Source organism: Ciconia boyciana, chromosome 5, assembly GCF_034638445.1.
Source record: "Ciconia boyciana chromosome 5, ASM3463844v1, whole genome shotgun sequence".
Taxonomy (NCBI): domain Eukaryota; kingdom Metazoa; phylum Chordata; class Aves; order Ciconiiformes; family Ciconiidae; genus Ciconia; species Ciconia boyciana.
In genome coordinates, this window is record NC_132938.1 from 70,824,313 (window position 1) to 70,845,723 (window position 21,411).

The 21,411-nt window shown below is 42.9% G+C and overlaps 1 protein-coding gene across 4 annotated transcripts in view; it reads left to right on the forward strand.

Moving 5' to 3' along the window:
* Nucleotides 1-3,380: 3,380 nt before the first annotated feature.
* Nucleotides 3,381-21,411, forward strand: part of RNF150 (ring finger protein 150) — a 149,426-nt gene continuing 131,395 nt past the window's right edge. For 2 of the 4 annotated variants that reach the window (XR_012042599.1, XM_072862096.1), the window contains exon 1: nt 3,386-4,379. Coding sequence is in view for 3 of the 4 variants with exons in the window: in XM_072862096.1 (XP_072718197.1) it covers nt 3,914-4,379 (466 nt within the window). In the remaining variant the exon portion in view is untranslated. Of the gene's footprint in view, nt 4,380-21,411 lie in introns of all 4 variants that reach the window. The other 2 variants (XM_072862097.1, XM_072862095.1) reach the window with 2 other exon arrangements.

Genomic DNA, 21,411 nt, shown 5'->3' on the forward strand with positions numbered 1-21,411 from the left:
GACCCTCAAATCCTTCCCTGTGTGCACACAGTAAACCACACACTCCCCAGTTCTGCTCCAGAGTGGCTGGCAGTTTCGGTCACCTGGAGTTGTATTTTTGCATTGAGCTCTATTACAACACGTTCTGTTTCAACTAAGCTCGTCTTATCTGGTCCTTAATAGGTTACATGTGTAATGAGAATGTCATGGATCATCGAATAACATACTTTTCAAAAACCTGTTATGGCCATGGCTGTGTAACTTTACTAACCACACTGATAATTTCCTCCCAAAACCAAGGATCATGTTTGCTTGGCAGGCCACTTCCCATAAAGACAAACTTTATCCATACATTGGATTTTTCCTCTCTTGTTTTTCTTGGGGTTGGTTAACATTAGGCTAACCGGCCTGTAACTACCTGGTCACCATAATTAGTTTTTCTGGATCTTATCAGGAAACTGAACACTCAATCTTTCAAGATTTTCCTGTTACGCCAAGATTTACTTGAAGTGGTGTCAGAGAGTGGGTTATTCTCTCCGCCCTCCCGCCCACTCTTTTGGGATTCATGTGTGCCATTTTTCTGGGTCTGCTGTTTTTTTTATGTTCTTAGGAGCTGCTTCTTAAGCTGTCTTTTATGAGTCAATAATCTGGCAAGCACGTCCTGCCTTTCCAAATATAAACCTGAAATATTTATTGATCATTTATACCTTTTTTGCCTTCTCTTCTAATAATACTTCTCACGCTACCAAATATACAAATGCTTTACTGCCCATAGCCCTTCCAGGCATGGGGTTTCCCCTTATGGCTTTTGCTTCCAATATGAAATCTCAACACTTTCTAATTAGCATTGATTGCCATCTACTTTCACAGAATCACAGAATCGTATAGGTTGGAAAAGACCTTTAAGATCATCGAGTCCAACCGTAAACCTAACGCTACCAAGACCACCACTACACCATGTCCCTAAGCACCTCATCCAAACGTCTTTTAAATACTTCTAGGGATGGCAACTCAACCACTGCCCTGGGCAGCCTGTTCCAATGCTTGACCACCCTTTCAGTGAAGAAATTTTTCCTAATATCCAGTCTAAACCTCCCCTGGTGCAACTTGAGGCCTTTTCCTCTCGTCCTATCGCTTGTTACCTGGGAGAAGAGACCGACCCCCACCTCTCTACAACCTCCTTTCAGGGAGTTGTAGAGAGCAATAAGGTCTCCCCTCAGCCTCCTTTTCTCCAGGCTGAACAACCCCAGTTCCCTCAGCCGCTCCCCATCAGACTTGTGCTCCAGACCCTTCACCAGCTTCGTTGCCCTTCTCTGGACACACTCCAGCACCTCAATGTCTCTCTTGGAGTCAGGGGCCCAAAACTGAACACAGGATTCGAGGGGCGGCCTCACCAGTGCCGAGTACAGGGGCACGATCACTGCCCTAGTCCTGCTGGCCACGCTATTTTTGATACAAGCCAGGATGCCATTGGCCTTCTTGGCCACCTGGGCACACTGCTGGCTCATATTCAGGCGGCTGTCAACCAACATGCCCAGGTCCTTTTCTGCCAGGCAGCTTTCCAGCCACTCTTCCCCAAGCCTGTAGCGTTGCATGGGTGAAGGGAATGAGATACGGACTCCGGTGTTGGTGGCAAATTGAAGACCCTTTATTGAACTATTACATGGCTTATATACTTTCTAATTGTTTGTACATGCGCCACTGAGAGAACTCTTATTGGTTTATATGTCTTGTCCACGCGTCCTTCATGCGTTCCTTCAGCTAATACGATTGGCCATCTTCTTGTAACCTTGCAGCTCCTTTCTTCACAACAAAAAATCACACGCTCGCCTTATCTCTCTCCAGTCTCATCCACTCCTACTCCTGACACACAGCCTCCTTCTCTCAGACATAACCCAAACCCTCAGTACTTCAATCTTGCCAACCCTTTCACTCCTTCACATGGGGTTGCTGTGGCCCAAGTGCAGGACCTTGCACTTGGCCTTGTTGAACCTCATACAATTGACCTCAGCCCATCAATCCAGCCTGTCCAGGTCCCTCTGCAGAGCCTTCCTACCCTCAAGCAGATCAACACTCCCGCACAACTTGGTGTCATCTGCAAACTTACTGAGAGTGCACTCAATCCCTTCGTCCAGATTATTGATAAAGATATTAAACAGAACTGGGCCCAACACAGAGCCCTGGGGGACACCGCTTGTGACCGGCCGCCAACTGGAGTAAACTCCATTCACCATTCGTTTCTCAATGTTAGTTCTACATGGTAATTTTTTCTTCTCAGTTGCTGACTTCGCTTCTCCAGGAATGGGCTTTCAAGGAAAGTTATCCTCTTGCTTGATGGTGGAATTTTTGGCAACCCACCATATTTCCCTGTAAACTTCTCTATTTTATTCCCCTATTCGCCTGTACGTTTTTCTCCCAAATTCACTTTTTTCCACTTTGGGGAAATAACTTTTTCAAAGCAGCGTGTGTGTGTGTGTGTGTGTGTGTATGTAAAATATGGTTAAGGCTGTCATCTGTTTGCTTAGATCAATGGCAGCCCTGAACATAAACTGGAAACAGGCAAATATTGACACTAGTGAGATACTTCGGGCGCCTCATCTAGATGAAAGGGAATGGTATTTCTAGCAGCAGATTTTAATAGCGAGGGGGCTAAAATAGGCAATATCTGTCAATCTTGTGAGACATCCTTCTGTTACTGAACATAGTTATGGAAAAGCAGAATTTTTGCTACTCACTTGCAGTAGGATAGACAAACGTAGCGTCGGTTGTGTTTTGACCCTTTTGAAAGGCATTTGAGTCTTGGCCAAAATTCTTTTGGGGTGTTTTATACATTAAAAATCCCCAAATCTGGGCTTTCACTGAGCCAAAATGGAACTATTCTTTTCTGTCCGTGTCTGTGGAGTTCGAGTGTTTCCAGAGCACGGCTCTGCCATTCTTTGAGGTCTCACCTTCGAGGTTCTCTGTGTTGCCGTCAGTTGCACACCCGATTTTGGTAAACGTGCCTGTCAGCGTCATTCAGAAACGTGTAGTAAGAAATTTATTCGGTTTGTGTTTTTAAACCTGATACACAAGCGGTTATCCCTCTAAGCCGTGTGGCACGATTACGTTAGAACGTTACCAGTTGCCGTTTTTCCCAACTTACCCTACAGCAGTCAGGAAAAGAGAAAACAAAAGAAAAACCCCAGTTGAAACCCCGGCTCGGAGGTGCGACCGACGACCTGCCCAGCACCCCGCCCCCGGGCTCCGCTCCCCTCCGCGGGAGAGGCGGCCGTTGGCCCCGGCCCCAACCGCCGCGGCGGCGCTCGCGCGGGCCCCGCGGCTCCCCCCGCGCTGCCGCCCCGCTGCCGGCAGGTGCCGCTGCCGCGCCGCCGCCGCTCCTCCCGCACACGGCGGCCCCCCGCCGCCCCGCACCCGGGGAGCGCAGCCCCTCACGGCGGGCCGCGCCGGGCGTCCGCAGGGGCCGGGGCCGAGGCCGAGGCCGAGGCCGGGGCCGGAGCGGGAGCGACGCGGCGCCTTTGTGCCTCTGTGTGTGTGTGGAAATCCCCCCTCCTCCGCGCCTCCTCCGCCCGGCGGCCGGCCGGGCTGCCAGCAGCGGGGGAGGCAGCTGTGCGGGCAGGGCGAGGGAGAGGAGAGGGGCAGGAGGAAGCGAGGGAGAGGGGAGGGCGGAGACGGGGCCAGCCCGAGGAAACCCAACGGCCCCGAGATGAATTAGGCAGCGGGCTGCAGAGGGGAGGGCCCCCTCCCCTTCCCTTCCCTTCCCTTCCCTTCCCTTCCCCTCCCCGCCCCCTCCCTCTCCCCTCCCGCACGGCGCCCGGCGGGAGCAGCGCCGCTCCGCACGGAGCCGGCGGCTCGGGCCGCGCCACACGCGCACGCACACACCGACACCGACAGGCGGGGGCGGAGGCGGGCCGGCCGGCGCGGGGGGGCCCGGCAGATGAAGATGGCAATGTCCGTGATCCAAGCGTGCCGCAGCCTGGCTCTCTCAACATGGCTGCTGTCCTTTTGTTTCGTGCATCTGCTGTGCCTGGACTTCACCGTGGCCGAGAAGGAGGAGTGGTACACGGCCTTCGTCAACATCACCTACGCCGACCCGGCGGCCGGCAGCGCCGAGCTCCGCAGCGAGAAGAGCGAGTGCGGGCGTTACGGCGAGCAGTCGCCCAAGCAGGACGCCCGCGGGCAGGTGGCCCTCTCCGCCTCGCCCGCCGACCGCTACGCCTGCGACCCCGGCACCCGCTTCAACGCCCCGGCGCCGGGCAAGAGCTGGGTGGCCCTCATCCCACGGGGCAACTGCACCTACAAGGACAAGATCCGCCACGCCGCCGCCCAGAACGCCTCCGCTGTGGTCATCTACAACGTGGGCTCCAGCAACGCCAACGAGACCATCACCATGCCCCACGCAGGTGAGCCCCGGCACCCTGCCCACGCTCCGTGGGCGCACCCCAAGGTCTGTGCTGGTGGGCGGGTGGGCCCCGTTTTCCTGCGTGTGGCAGTCCGCTCTGCCGTCCCGCATCCTCGGGGTGGGGGCTGCTGGGGGGGAAGGTGTCCTCGCACCTCCTGGCAGGGAGCAGGGTGGGCTGCAGGCCTCGCCAGGCAGTGGGTGCCCATCCCGGGGGCCGTGGAGCACCCCTCCGTGCTGCCATGGCAAAGGACGGATGTGCTGCTAGCAGCAATGCACGCTGGGGTGAAAAGTTTGGGAGATGTAAAGTTTGGGTCTAGCCGGAGGAATGGACGGGAGCCTGAGCCCACTGTGGGGCACCGATGTTTTGTTGTGTCCTGAAGAGCCTCTGGCAGGTGCCGTGTGGGGTCGGGTGTGATTGAGACCTTCGGAAGAGGAGAAGCGCAAGGTTTATGGGGCAGGCTTATCAGGAGGTGCAATAAAGTAGGGAACACAGCGTCCACTGTCTTGCCTCTAATAGTGTAAAAGCTGTGGGATCGAGTAGGAATGCCAAGTATCTGATTTGGTGAGAACATGAGATATTTTGTCCAGGACTGGGGCAGAGGGGGGGTTCACTCTCCCAGGTGAACGCTCTGATGGAGTTTGTGCTCGCAGTGTCAGCACATGGGTGCTCGGGTCCCAACATGTGCTCGTCAACTAGAACTGAGCAGAAATCCAGTCATCGGAAACAACCCAAGCCTTGGGTTATGCCCAGAAAAAAACGCTGGTTTTGTAACAGTGTTCGATTTGAAATAATGTTTTTAAAACAGATCACCAGATTTATATTTAGGGACGGTGTTTTCTGCCATAGCAGCCTATGCTGTGGAGATGAAAATGCCACCTATTGTGAAATCTCAGTTTGGTTTGCATCCAGTAACTAATCACGCCCAGCTGTTTCATGCCAGTTGAATCCTACCAGAGTTAGGGGTAAATTGAAACACAGAAAGGCTGCAAAACAGGATGTTATTCTAATGACATTTTAAATTTCCACAGTAAACTAGCTAGCGTGGATGTGCTGAAAAACAATTTGTTGCCTAACTATAATGCTATAATACTGCTGATGCAAAAGTAGCGCTTTTGGAACCTCTTGTGTGCAGCCTCTTTAAGAGATTAACCATTTATTTGGGCAAATTCATGTTTCTTTGGTAGGATTGGTAGAAGATGGGGTTTTTTTAGTATTTTCCATTGGTTTTGTGAGACAAACAACTCATAACCTCTTGAGCTTCTTAAAACTGTGCTTTATAACCTGCACATGGTTTAGTAGCTGTTCGGATTATACTTCTTGCTACTTTAAGTATGACAGATTATATGCTAAGCAGTATAAAGTAGTAGGAGCTTGGCATACTTATGCACCCTTAAAGTAAAGCTCAGGCTGTTTCAAAACTTAAGATGCATCACTTCTTCTTGTCTAGTGAGTTTCTCTAAAACTGCCAACATGTTGGATCAATTAATGGTTTGCCTGTTTTTAAAGTATGCACTAAGCTGTTTTCCCACACAAATGATGTTTTATTAAGAAACAGTGGGAGTAAAAAACGTGTCTAACCTTTTAAAATGTTAGAGCTTTTGTTTGTTTTAAAGTCTAAAATGAAGTAAGCAGGGAATCTTTCTTACTGAAAGCGGCCTCAGCTTTCAAAAATACGAACACTGTATCACTTATCTCAGAGGCAGCTTCTTTTATGTCATATGACTCCTTACAGTTTATTCTGAGAATCCTTTTTGAGTACGAATTGATACCCAGCAGTGTGATTGTACAGTACTAGAGGCTGAAATGAAAGGAAACGTGCAGAAAATAATCTGGACTTGTTGAACACGGTCAGTGAGACCGAAGGGCTTTGCTGATTGATTGTATGAGGTTGTCTTCGTTTTAAGGATTTTTGTTCTGTGAAGTTGAAAAATGGTTGTTGGTCTTACCAACAGTCAAAATGCAGAGGAGTTTTAGAGCATAAGTCTGCTGGAACAGGGGGAAAAATAATTATTCTTAAACAAATATTTGACAAACCAGCAGGGATTCAGAACTGGATTTATCTTTACTCTCCCTCTTGTACCACCGTTATGCTGGGACAGAGTGAATGTACAAGCTGTGTAAAATTATCTTTCTGACTTGCAGCCTTTGACGTTTGCTTGGTCCCAGTCTAAATGATAGCACAAGATTCAAGGGAAGAATGAATCAGGTTCTTGGTTTCTGAGTTCAGCAGCATCTGCGATGCTCTACCCACGCCAAATCCTGGAGTGGGAAGAAGAAAATTCCATCCTGGAAAATACTTGGGGGGTGGGAGGGGAGGGTGAAATATGACCTAAAAAGCAATTTAAAAGTCAAAAGAAATATGATGTTACTCTCTCTTTTTTTTTTTTCTTTTCTCCCACAGATTTTTTTTTTTTGAGGTTTCATATAAATTTAAATAAACTCTTTCTATACAGAAAACAGTATATCCTGTTGTGTAACAACGTGGCTCCTGCCCTTACTAAAGAACTATTACTCCTAGGAGAGATGTTTTTCCTTATGTACATTCTTCTCTTCTGTATGCTTTGCCTTCTTTCTTTTACTGTCATTTTATCTCTTTGTGCTTTTTTTTCTGCTCCTCTCACCCTCACTCTCATTTCTTCATCTCTATCCCTGTGCTTCATTCCCCCTCTTGACCGCATTACTGTGCTACTTCATAGTGCTTTGCCCTTGCCACTTTCTTCCCAAAGCTCTCTTTCTCCTGCCAAAGATCTTACTCACAGCTGTATGTTTAATTTTATTTCCTGTTTTCTGCTACAATGCATGCCAATGACCCTTTGCTAACATGGTGCCTCCTGATTTTAAAATCTATAGGCAACTGTAGCAAGACACTAATCTCGAATTTGAAGGAGAGTTGGTAGACCTCCCTCCCCCCCGACACCCCCACCACCCAATCAAAACCAGGTGGTATTATGTCGAAGCTTGTTGTGGAAATCTTCAAATACAACTTTTCAGGATTTATTTATAGTGCACCAGACAGAACAGACCGTGTGTTGGATTTGAACCAGTTCAGTCACCGTATTGAAAGCCTCTGCTTTCAGGGAGTTTGTACTTGGGTCACTCCTTGCACATCCAGAAGAGTGAGGTAGAGTTGTGACATCTGTGTTCACAGGGAGTGCAGAGCTCTGTGGTTCTCGCGCTAGGACACACTTAGCTTTTGCCATCATCTGCTACAGCCTTTGCAAACCGGCATCTTTATTTTTATTGGCTTGAAGTATGGTATAGGAGCTGAGAGTCTAACTTTGCTTTTTGACTAAGTATGTTTTAAGCAGAGAAGGAACAAAAGCATCTAGAATTTCTCTTTCAGATGCTTTTTATTTCTCCTAAATCAACTTTTTCTAGTAGAAAAGTACTCTAATAATATAGAGGATGTTCTTTTTCCTCCAGAAGACTAATCCATGGTATTGGCTAGGGTTTCTGATGGGCATTATTTCTTATTCAGAACAAATTAGCTGTTACTTAGGTTTGAAAAGGCTCTAGCCACTGTGTCTACATTTAATAACTTTGTATTAATTGGAAGTATCCATACTACCTGTTGTAGCACATCCTAACACTTCCTCTGAGCTCTGAATAGATACAGTAAGGGAGCCTTCCAGATGATTCAAGGTGAGAGCTTCCCGCTCTCCAGCTCTTATTCGAGGGAACCTAGGTTGGCCACATCTAACTTGGGTGCCTGTCAGGTGCTTGGGGAGGGATGTTAACTGCGACTGTATACATGATTCATATGTGGGTAAAAATCAAACCTTTAGTATTCAATACAGTTTCTAACATTCAGTTTGAATTCTGGGGTGCATCAGAATATCTCACAGAATGGATATGATTATTATGTGAAATAAATTGCATCCTAAGTGTTTTGCACCAGAAGCATATGTGAGTCAGGGAGTTTTGCATTCTCCATATTCTGCTTTTCTAGTGCATGCCATCACAAATTTTAAGTCACGTGCTGCATGTATGACAGCCTGTTTTCAATGAGAGGCAGATGCCTCGTTTTTTGTAATGGCTTGTACACACTGGCAGCAACTGTCAACTGTATCTTTGAGACACGAATCTCACATGCGGTCTAAGATGACTCTGACTTCTTCCCTCCCTCTTTGGCCCTCGAGTGCAGCATGTGTGCGCCAGATTGCATGAGGAGGGCATGGCCATCCCACTGCAAAACCAGGTGTGTCTCTCCACATATACTGTGAATGTGGCCAGCCTTGACCTGTGCGCATTCAGTTCAATAACAGTTTCTTCCCTTGTACTCAGATTTTTGTTCCACAATCAATGACTAGTCTTGCCTTTTACATATTTCAAGATGTGTTGGTAGTAGTTTTGGCTTTGAGGTCCCCTGTAGATTTGTACTGACGTGCAAATTAAACAGTGAAGTTGAAGACTTCTCTCTTTACAAACTTAATTCAGTACTGTAGCTACATTTGCTCCTTTACTAAAACAATTGTTTTCCTAAACTTTTGTTGAATTCCAATGAGGAAAATGTGCTGACAGCATTCACGCTGAAGTTACATATGGATAAGTGTGAATTAACGAGGGTTGGAGATTTCAGGCTTCCAGGGCCTGCTATAGTTATTTTCTGTTCCAGGCACCCAGGATTCATTCCTAATAGAAACCAACTCAATGAAGGAGGGAGATGGAGATTAGTGCATCTCTGAGCCTTATCCATCATGAAACTGAGGCATGGCTGGGGTGTGCTGCCATTAGGAACTCAGAGCAGCTCCTGGATCCATCATGTAGGCCTGGCTTTCAGTAGTTTTTGAAAATCTGGTTCTCAATATTTATCAAAATAAAGGATTTATAAAATTGGCTAGAGCCAGCAGTAGTGCCGACAAACTGTCCCACTGCATTAGCTAGTGAGCCACACTTCTGCCTCCTAGTTCTGCTGTGGTTCAGTGCTAGACTTCTCTACTGCAGATGTGTTGACTTATGCCAAGTGGTGGGGGTACTTTGTGGTGTTAGGCAACTGGTTTAGCTTTAACTGAATTAAAAGGGATGAATTTGACCTACAAGGACTGGAGCAACAAAATAAACTTAATCTCTGGTACTACTTGGGACAGCCACTTCAGCGCTGGGGCACTGAGTTTTGTCATTAGATGAGACACTTTGTCCCTTGTTGAATCTCGCATCTTCTTTCAACCTCACGACTGGCTTGTGTATCTCCTTCAGAGCCCATTGCAGTCACTGGAAAGACAGTGAGTCCACTGAGCTTTGGATCAAGTCATAAGGTACAGCTTTCCCTACAAAGTGGTGAAGTATTGATTCACTGAAGATCGCATTGATCCTCCAAGCTTACTGATTGCAAAAGCAGTTAGATTTCTGCATGCCCTTTGGTTATCTGCAGCATTGTTTGCAATTATATTCATACAAGTGCTGTCTTCAGGTCTCTGCAGTAAGAAGTGACACAGCAAGAAGAAAATCTTCCTCAAATAAATCTCTGTCAGCATTGATTCTAACTGCTGCCTGTTAATCTGGAGCACCTCCTTTTGGTATACTGTCGTTAGGAGAATGGCTTGCTTTTGATAAAGTGATCATTTGTTCTAGTCCCTTTGGTATTTTGGCTTTAAAATGGTATATGTTAGCTTGTGTTATTAGACTGTGGCAGTCTGTGACTAGTGTGTTAACTCTGTTGTAGCTCAATAGTTCATGCAGATGTATTTCTGTGCTGCCCCCCTTCATGGTATGTCACAGAGTACAGGAACATTTTCAGCAAAAGGGGAGAGAAACCTACAGTTAGTTCAGTGTTGGCACTTTAAGAGTCTCTTTTCCTGGTAAAAGAAGAGGACACTTTCTACTTTTCTCATGTAAGTGAGGGACTAAAAGAACCCATTATTTTGCCGCACTTGTTTGATGGAGCTCATAGTGCATCGTCATGTGAGACGACTGAGTTTCAAGTGAGCTCTGCCTCCTTACACCACAAGCCAGGCTGATGAAGAGTTAGATCTTTATGAAGGCGTAGCCCAACGACTTCTCCACTTCCCAGTAACTTCTGCATAGCTAACCTGCACAGGAACAGCATTTGTTTCAAGACAAGCCCCAGTTCTGCCTTTTCAGTTGCATTTGAGTACTAGTCGCTTGATGACTTCTTTGGTACAGAAGGGAGCAAACAATACACTCATTGCCTCATAGAAATCAGATATGGAAAAGACTGAGTAGTCCATGTAATCTGTCACTTTACTAATGCAGGACTGCTTCCTACAGTGTTACCATCTACTACCGTCACAGTGCTTTTTGCCTAGGGTCTTGCAAAGGAAAGAATCTTGGGGTGCTTCAGAACTAAATGCAGTCTATGTAAGCAGCAGAATGGTGCTGACACAAGAGATATAAAATGTAGGATGATATTAAATAGTAATACTATGTGTTGCAATAATATTTAATTCTCATAACTTCCACAAAGTCATCTTGGCAGAGGCATAACTGCCAAAGGATAAGATTTAAAACCAATTGTATCCATTGTACCACACAGTTTAGGGGAGTATATGGCAACTGCAAGAAGAAAGAGGAAACAAAATATTTTGTAACTGGTTATGTCCAAACAGACTTACTCTGCTGTGTCTTGATTCCATAGTGGGATGTGACCCAGGACTTCATTAGTGCCCAGCGCTCTCCTCATTTCACTCCATAGTGTCTTGGTTTCTCTGGAAGAGAAAGGTTTCTCTTGGTTTTCTCTGGATGGATAGGCCACGTGTCAGCCACTGCACAGTTTGACCAGGTCCTGAATGTGGATGAGCAGCGGTCAAGGACCCCCCAGGGTACCCTGCTTGTTCATAAGTGCATTTAGATGTAGTATCTCAGAAGGTAATTCTATTAAGAACTACAATTTCTGTTACCCGGAGGAGAAAACCCAAATCACTTTGGTGAAACCTCAACTTCTAAAATTTACTGTATTCAATCTATCAGCTTTATATCTACTGTCGGACCCATTGCCCATATTAGTGGATGGCAAGCTTCATAAACCTACAAGTTTGCTAATGAATTTGCTGTGAATTGAAGCTCATCAATAATAGACTTACTGTTCTTCAGTCCATTTTGTGGACCCCTCAGAAGTAATCCTCCAGCCAGGACAGGTGGAAAATCACTGATTTAGGTGAACTTACCACCCTGGTGGAAACAACATTTTTTAGTTCAAAAATGGATGAGTGGAAACACCTCTTCTTTCACCACTTCTGGTAGATGGAGAAAGGTTGTAAAGATTGGTTTGCTTATGAAACAACAGTACTATGCAGCTGTGTTTTACAAGAGAGGCTTAACAAGGGCATTGTTTATTTTTTTGGTTCCTCTTCAATAAATTATTTGAGATAAACCTTAGAAAACTGGACTGAGGAGAACTGAAGGAGATATGAAAAGATTAACCTGTTTGTTTTATTGCTATTCTACATTGAAATATGAAAAGCTAGCATCTTTGATTCTTTGCTACTTAAAGATATAATAGCTTTTTCAAATAATTGTTCATTTCTTTTCCCTCTCAAGAGTGACTTATAAATAACATCAATAAAGAGAAGTGCCTGTTCATTTGCTTCTGACAGTATAATCATAGTGATATTCAATTATAGTGCTAGACCTAAGGGTCTGTCAGAGTTTCGATCTCAAATTTGATGTGTTTAACTGTATTTATGTATGTAATGTTCCCTGCTGTAAATTGGAAAGGTAGCCCATTTATTTTAACCTTATTTTCAGTTTGAGACAAAATTGGAGGGAAAAAAAAATGTTTCTTTTTAGTTCCCAAAACACAGAAATGTAAATTACAGCCAGGTAACTCCATAGGCTTCTGGTTTGAGTATATGCTGTGTACTCCTTAAACACGGATAGAAGCATTACATCTGTATAGGAATGTAGTTCTTCCAGGGATACATGGAATAGGATGAGTTGGCAGGTGCTCTCTTCTGCTACACACTTAGAGACATAGCTTTTTAATTTACATCCCATAGTGTCTTGAAGCCTTTAGCATGAGAGAGGACCCCTGGCACTGAGGTGCTCCATAACAAAGCAGTTCTTTCTGTATGCTTTTCTACCAAGACAGCCCCTTACTACTGACATAGTTGTCTATGAACCATCATCATTTGTCCCTGAACATTGGCTTAATTATATAGGATATTATTCTTCTTCATAATTTGTTCCATACCTTGGGCTTCCTCCCTTTTTATAAGCTCTTTGGTTTGCATGTTACTGTTCAAATCTCTGCTTACAAGGCATCTCTTTTTTGCAAGTCATTGTAAGAATATCTCCCCAGATAATATATGTATTTTAAAGAGAATTATGATCACATTAATCTCCGGCTTCCAGTTTTATAAATCACACATCATTAAACTGTGCTCTTCTATTTATTGCTTGATCTTGCAGTCCTTGTCAAAAAATTAATTTCTAGCATGGTCACTGTTATATTGTGTCGAATGTGTCTGACGTTACACAGCAGCACTAAGAATGGTCTCAAGAGCCTAGTAAGTAGATTCATCTTTAGTTAACATGTATGTCTAATCTTAAGATTACTGTAAAATGTGTCAACATTAGTTGAATATGTGTTGCGGGTTGGCTGGGTTCAGGCCCAGTACAATAAGCTGTATGGTTTTATTGTTTTGCTTAAATTGATTTGTGGAGCACTTGAGAAGCTTTTGCACCTAGTTGTTACTGTCATACTAGCAGAGCAATTCCAGTTCCCCATGATCAAAGCTCTGGGTGTCTAACAAGTTTCACTATAAAAGATTTCTTGGATTTTCCAATTATGCAAGAGTTCTGTATCAGTATCTGATAAAGATCTCAGTATTTTCTGTTAGAAGACAGAAATATATTTCTGCTTTTCCTTTGCCCTTTCAGAAGGCTCTGTATTAGAGAATCTTAAATCTTTAATTCTGGGCATATTTCTGGGGCATGTCTGTGTGTGTACTCAAAAAAAATCTTTAAAACGGAACAGTCTGATGCTGCAGTCTCATTCATGATTGCTTCTTATACTGGTACAGAATACGTTTTCCCTTCTTGTGCCTTTTTAAGCTTTTATTATATGCTCACTGTCTCCTAGTTTTACCTGCCAGTATCATGTTCCTTGAGTGAGGCAGCATTTGCAAGGTTGTGTAATCTCTGTGCCTGGTCTCTTATCGCTCTCTATATGTCCATGTGTTTGAAGTACCATCTGGTTGTCCATGAAATTCATACCTTTACTAAATACTATATGGAGACTTTTCACGCTGGAAAACAAGGAGCTGTCTGAGTAAAATCCATTATGTCTTGTTATAATATTGCCTTTGATGCCTTTCTCTTGCCTTATTTTTCTTTCAGTCCTCTATCCTTTTCATTTTCTACTTATTTTTTTCTTTCTTTTTTTTTTTCTTTTTGGTGGGGGGATATAATTTCTTTACTTCCACACTTCCAATAAATCTTTCCCTTGGTCTTCTCACCCGTTTTTTTTGTCGTCTTCACTTCTCTTTTTATGTGCTCTGCACCTATTTTTTTAATCTCTTTTTTCCTTTTCTCCCCACCCCTTACCAGGTTGACAAAAATAGCCAAAGGCTATTGCTTTACAAAGTTGACTGTAAGGGGAAGCAGACCAGAATTATGCTCTTTCCATTGCGTTTCCTTTGCAGCTGACTCCAGGTTTAAAGAGCATCTGCTGAGTGCTGTCTGCTGCTCAGGGTCAGCTTGGAGGAGTGGGACACCAGCAGTCTGGAAGTGTGGCTCACCATTTATGAACAGAAGACTGCAAATCAGGCATAGCGCATTTGCTATGCATAGAATGGCTTTGTGCTGAACACTCCTAAGTCTTTTTCATGAATTCTTAAAAGACTAAATTATGGTCCCCTCTATACAAAGAGGCAGATCCTGCTCTTTCATGCTTTTGCAGAAGAAGATTTAAGTTTCCCCTGCTGGGTGCTAGAAAAACTGACTGGGAATTTTTCCATCAAAACTGTTTTTCTTTAGTAGTGAAATGGGTTTTCAACAAAAGTCTGTTTTGGAAAGCTTTTTCTCTCTAGAAAAGATCTTACAGTTCTGAGTTTGAAGAAAGATTTTCTTTTAGTAAATATTTAATGTCTCAGAATTTCAGGTTCAGAGCAGTGTGGGTTCCCTTTCCTTTTTTTGATGATACATTACATTTTAATCAGCTGCTACCAGCTTTAGACACTAGTTCCACCCCAGAGCACAGACCTGACTTCTTCCCAACTCAAACATTACACTTCTCCAGGAATCAATGCATGCATTTGATTACAAGTATTATTTAAAGAAATTGAACTCAGGTTTGCAATGCTGAATTTCTTTTCCCTGTGATAGTGTGCCAACAGCTTTCTGTCTTCCCATAGTGCAGTCCCTAAGCTGTAAGATCTTTGGCCCTCGCTGTGTGTGTATATATCCTTACCAACAGGCTAGACATGACTTTAGCACTATGTCTAGATACACACGGGAATGATACTTGGTATGAGATAAAGATTGCCCTCATGGACAAAGACATAACAAGGATCAGAAGCTGTCAGTGGAAGTGAGACAAATTCAGGCTTGTAGTAAGATGCAATTTCCTAAATGGTTGCCCATAACTTAATGTTATTTGAATGGGCTTGGATAGCTCTCTAGAAGTCCCATCCTAGAAAAATTACCCCGTTCACTGGGAAAATTGTGGTACTATGCGTACAAGGAAGGTTAGAGAAGGTGATCATGGTAGTTCTTTATGGTTTTAGGGACTGTACCTCTCTGGAACTACCACCCAGCTCATTTCCACGCTTGGAGACTGTCAAAACAGTTCTGGCAGAAGCTCTGCAGAAGCTCTGCACAGTGGGCAGAGGTAAACCCTATGGCCTGAAGCATCAGCTTTTCAAGATGGGATCTCTGCACAGCATGTCCTTTATCACCTGGAAAGAACTTAGCTGGGTGACAGTGATGAACCAATGTCAGTTCGTAATTTCTTTGTGACTGCTGCTTATAGAAGAGGAATCTGCAAGAAAACGTACTTGTGAGAAAAACAGTCCAAGCGACTTCTATTTTTTCTGTCTGAAGATAGCCAACAAATGCAGAGAGCTGCCTGTAAGCCTCCACAAAACAAGCATTTGCTGGAGCATTTGTCTCACATCATAGAAGAAGTTGAAAGCCTTTCTCTTCCAAAACTTCTATTTAAATGTTGAATGCCAGCATAAGTGAATATCATGATTAAACGCAACCCAGAGCAGCAAAGGTATCACAGGTGGAGATTAAATACTTCAAAAGCCAATAGTACCATCGTTCACTTTGCCAGAGAAATGGCTAAAATAGCTATTAGATGAAAGTCATGTGAATGAACCTGAATCCTGGAGAGGTGAATTCATGCTGATGGGGAAATAATAGCCATGGAAGTAGCTTGTGACCCCTGTGGCATCATCACTGGGGAGATATTCTTCGTCTCGGAGACTACGAAACTGATTTGACTAATCCATATATCTTAATCACCATTTCAATTCTGTACTGACTCCCATGTCTCACTGGTACCCACTGTCATGATCTTTGAAATTTTGTTTGCTGCTTATTGCTGTTTGTTCCAGTCCTTCCTTGCTGCCTTTACAGGTGGTGGGAACGTTCCCTGAGATGATGAGGATCTTGGTCATCTTGTGCTCAGGTTTGAGCTTGTACATTTTCTAGTTGCCTTGAGCAGTTTTGCATGTTGCTTGGTGTTTGAGTGTGGGGGATTGTATGGCTCACAGAATATTGCCCAACTGGATCCATAGATGAGTTAGAGAAAGCTACCAAACAGCTTAACTGCATGGGAAAGTAATGAGCTATGTCTAAGGCAGTCAGGATCCTCTAGTGCGTATTGATTCTTCAGAGAACGCAACTGTCCTTTTCACTCCACTGGCCTGCTAACCCCTGCTTAAGAAACCACATAGGAAAATTTCATTTTTCTAGGGTTTTTTCCCTCTAGAGACATTTTCTTTTCTTTATCCATCTAAGTCCCAGACAGTCTCTTTTTTTTTCTTTTTTTTTCTATCTGAGTCTACTAACCAGAACTTCTTGAGATGCAATTTATGAGAGTCCATAGCCTATTTTTAAGAGAAAAATATGACTGTATAACTATTTTTTCTGAATTTATAATTTCTAATGGTTTGGTAGTTCAAGGAATTTTTTGGTAACAGAATTGATATTATCTGGTTTCTAAATATGTATTACCTATCACTTCTTTCTCCAATAATTAAGGGCTTCATTCCCGTTAACTAATTTATGTAACCATCTTTCTGCTATTAGTCTTATGAAAAATAACAAAGCAAGCATTGAATTTTTAGTATAGAATATCTTCTATTGATTATTTTGTACATTTGATGTGTAGAATCTGTTCTTGGTTCTCAACCAATACTGTGTTGAGTCATCACAATGGTTGCTGTTGGTCTTTGCTGGACAATTTATTTTGTGTCCATACACCAGAAATATTTTTTGCCAATGCAAAGATAATTCTGCCAGTTTTATCACAAAGCTGTTGTCTTTGGCTCTGACTTGCCAAATCTGTTGTGGATTAGCCTGCAAAACAGGAGCTGTTGTGCATATGTAAAGCAATAGACTGTTTGGTAGTAATGATAGCAGGGAGGCAGGTATAACTGTGTCTCGCCTAGACCAATACAGCAACTCCTAAAATCTCATACTTGCAAATGAGACTGATACTTAAAAATCACTTCTCTCTTTACTAAGGTAGTGATTTTGCTGTCATAAAACTCACTAGTAGGTATTTTAAAATTTAGGTTAGGCATTATTTCTAATGTCTACATTACATTAAGGTGATTTGGTGAATGCTTCATGTCCCAGTTCGAGACTGTGTTTGCACAAATGGTTATAGTTAAGCTCATGTTTAGTTCATGCTAAGAATGGGCCAGAAGTTGAGCACCTTGACTAAATGTGATTGAAAGTGGTATTATGAGGAAATGTCATCTATGAAAGAGGTAGAAGTGTCTGATGTAGCCCAGAGATTTATTACTAAGAATGTTACTGTGGTAATCTTGGGGGATCTTATGCCCTCCTGTAGCACTGTGAATAGTCAAGGTCCTTACAATAAGGTATTTTTATTTCTAATTGTAAAGATAAGATATATACTTTATATATTTCATAAAACAGGTGCTTTATAAATACCCATTAAAAGAGATGCTTTAATTATTTTACATTTCTCCACATAGACTGGCTTCTGCTGTCTGGGTTATCAGGCATGTCTGCATCACAGTAAGAAGCAAAGGTGCTTCTCTCAACTTCCAGTGAACACTGTTCCCCTTCCGTCTGAGGAGGAGTTGAACACCCAAACCCTTTAAAGCCCAGATGCTGTCTCTCCTTAACTGTGTTTTATTTTATGCCTGTTACCAGTGCATGCGGAGGAGCAATGCGCTGTGAGAAGTGTGCACAGCTGGTTAGTTATTTGCAGATGTCTTAGAGATTTATATCAACCAGTCAGTTGTACTTGCTAGGTGAGCTAGAGGAGCTCGTGTAATTTAGAATAGCCACACAGCATTTCTTGCTAATCGGGGAGTTTCCTAATTTGGAAATAAATACATATCTAAGGCCTATCAGATACACAGCAGCTCCATACCTTACACCATTCCAGTTTGGGAGTAATTATTGTAATGTTTTGCAGATTTGGTTCCAGTAGATAAAATTTTGCATCCTCCCTTATGGCCTTAACAGTCCGTCAGCTTCATTTTGCTTTGAGAAATTCAGGAGAGGTTTCCTTGATGTTCCTGATGGTACCAATCAATTTTGAACAGAACTTTCAGCCACTTGAACAGTTGTTGGCGGTATGTTGAGAGGATGGGAAACTGTAACCAAGGAGGAGGGAAGTGTAAAAACAGATATTCCTCCATTAGACATTCCTAACAAGTTAACTGACATATTTAGTTAAAGAGATCTGCCTGGAAATAATACAATACTTATTTTTAATAATCTTTAAGTATGTAAGTGTGCCCCATGACAACTGTGTTAAAAACATAGTAAGACTTGCCAGAGCAGCCAAATATTAATGTATGATACGCAAATATTAATGAATACCTGAGGTCACTCAGTAGTGTCTTCACTGCTCTGCAAATCTGTATTTATCAGCACAAGCCTCAGAGATCCTCCATAATCTCAATGTGAATGGACATCAGTGGGAGTGGAGGTGATTAGTATCAAGTTGTGGGTGCTATGCTTTTCACAGGCCTGGGCCTTAGTTTGCCTTCTCCTGTGTCTCCTTGTTTAATAAAACAGAATTGGAATCCATCTGTCAGAGAATTATTGCAGGTTTGATTAATTTGAAAATAAACCTGATGTTCATGCTGTTATCCAACAGTTATCTCCACCTGGTGGCAAGAGTTTCAGGATCTGAGAGTGCAGGTCTTTATTCAAGTGCACAATATTCAGTTGGCTGCAAAAAATGTAATTACAATTTCGGTTTTGTTTTCCATCTTTAATAATGGCAATGTCCCTATCACTGAAAGGGATAATATACACAGCATTTAAGCACCCTCAGGCTATAGCAATGAAGAGCTTGTACCTTTTTCTTGCAGAAAGATGCTATACTGTGCAAACTTGGTGTCATGGAAACTGAACGAATGTATGAAGTTTTAAATATGTGGATGAATTTTAGATCCACTTCTCTAGCTACTTTGAAGAAGCACACAAATGACTTGGCTGGAAAAGTCACAAGAAGTTCACAGGAAAACAAATCCTCCAGCACCAATATGATGGTTCTTACGCGGGGTATTGGGATTAGACTGGGCTTTAAGCTGACTTTTCACAGGCCATATTTTCTTTATGCATACTGCCTTCAGGCCAGCTCAGATGCTGATTTCTGAACTTTCAGGTGAGCCACTATTACTTGAAGAGTCTCCCACGTCCCCATTTCATTTATTTACAATTTTTTAATTTTATTAAGAGAAAACCAATAACCATCCTGTAAAATTCCAATCCCCAAATCTTTCCTTTAGAAAAAGCATTATAAGTTTGCTGATTGCCAGCAATGCACTTACCTATGCCATTAATTTGTAACCTCTACTTCTGAAATCCTAACCCTGCTGAAGTCAATGCCAAAACTTCCTAAGGATTTCATTGCCAAGTAGTTAAAGCAAGAAAATAAATATGTGAACTCATTATATATCTTCTGCTGCCCCATAGTATTTAACACATTGTTGTCAAGTACAGAAAAGCCCCATTCATCGCAACCCAACAGAAATAATACCAGTCTTTCACCAGCAATCTAGGTGAAGTATTAACAGTCTGCATTTCGTATGAATTGCACACATCTATCAAATTCAAGAACACAACAGACAGCACCAGGGCTTCATTAAGGTCATTTTGTAATTGAGTAAAATTATGGGCCAGCCTTTGGGTGCCTTGAAGCTGTAAGTATTAACTTGCATGAGTTCTCCAGTGCATTTAATAAAAGGTCCACCTGGCCTCAAGTGATTGTATAAATTATGTAGGCATTGTTACATTTATGATATAGGTAGAAGTTAATTTTCTTACCTTTTGAAGTGCTTGAGAATAGTAGGTCATGTCTTATGTGTATTTCTGACAGTGGGCTTCAAAACAAATCTTTCTGAAATCTACTGACAGCTAAAATTTAGTTCTTGCAGGGCTTATGGCTTTTGTGTGAAATGAAAGGAATGGAGGGGGGTGTGGTGGTGTTAGAGCTGTGTTGCAGGCAGAGGCTGAAAAGCTTGGTTTGCAAGATGCACGTGCCTGCTAGCTCATCTCCAAGAACAGGGAGCAGCCAGGCTCACAAGAGCTGCGAGAGATGTTGCTGCCTGACAGAAGTCATAGTTGAGATAAAAGCTTCTAAATCTCAAGCAGGTACTGGCTGGATGCACAGCAAAAAGACCTGTTCTATATTTGGAGGGTGAGAGCAGTATCGTTTTCACACCTTTCTTCACTAACTGGTATGCTAAGAAGGAATGGCAATGATGACAGCCTTATTGGGGGGGAATGCTTCAGTGATGGTTGTTAAGAGAATGCTCAAAATTAGTATTTGCAATCTCCAATGAAGGAGTGGAATCTACATTGTATACCATCTATCTATATACCAAATAAATGTGGACAGTTGTCACAGAAATAGTTACAGAAACAAAGCCTATCCACATTAAGCCTAGCAGAGGTCACTCCTTACCTGTTTCCCGTCTGACCAAGTTCAGATGGCATTTAGTACAGGCTGAATTAGTTCCAGACAGAGGATTAGTTATTAGATCTTGAAATATGTGGTTGGTTGGTGAATTGTTTTCTTTTTTCTTAATTTTCCTGGAAATACCGTTCAGCTGAAGAGACCACAATGCAGACAGTACTGCATGGTGATTTCAGTGCCTTTGTTCTAACATGCATATTGTGTTCTGAGTGATGCTGATCTGTTTTGAGAGCTTGTGGGATTTTCAAAACCACTGCTATGTTAATCTCATTTGGTTCCTATAACATGCTTCAGATCACTCTCTCTTTTCAGGCTCTGATGACAAGATACTGAATGGTGTGATTTGTACTGCAAATGGTTTATTTTCAGTTTTCACTACACCTTCATTTTGGAAATCTGTGACTGTTTAACCCCTTTATAAGTCTTCAGCATGCCTTATTACAGTGAATTTCTTTGCTAATCGAGATGTTTGCTAATGAGAGAATCTCTGTGTCTCAGTTAGTGTAGGCATTGCTGTATCCTAAAGACACTTTGCCTTTTGATCTCTTTGATCCAAATTAATTGTAGGAGACTAAATGCAGACAGAAATATCAAATGCACAGCTATGCTTAACAGAAATGTTACAATTACATAGAAGTATCAGAAGTCAAAGGAGAGATCCAGAGAGGTGATTTAGCACAGAAATAACAGGGTAGCTGAAGTTCATGATTTAAGCTGGTAGTTCTGATCTGCTTGTACTTAGGCACTGAGTCACCCAAGGCATAAAAGCTAAATGAAGAGAGAGAACATAAGCCGTCATACAAGAACCAAGATAAACAGAACTACCCTCCTTTCATGTCCTCTCACATATGAGCAGAATTGGTCTCTGATGCAATCCAAACATAGGAATATATAAGCAGCAGGAATATTACCAGCAGAGGGAAATTTCCAATC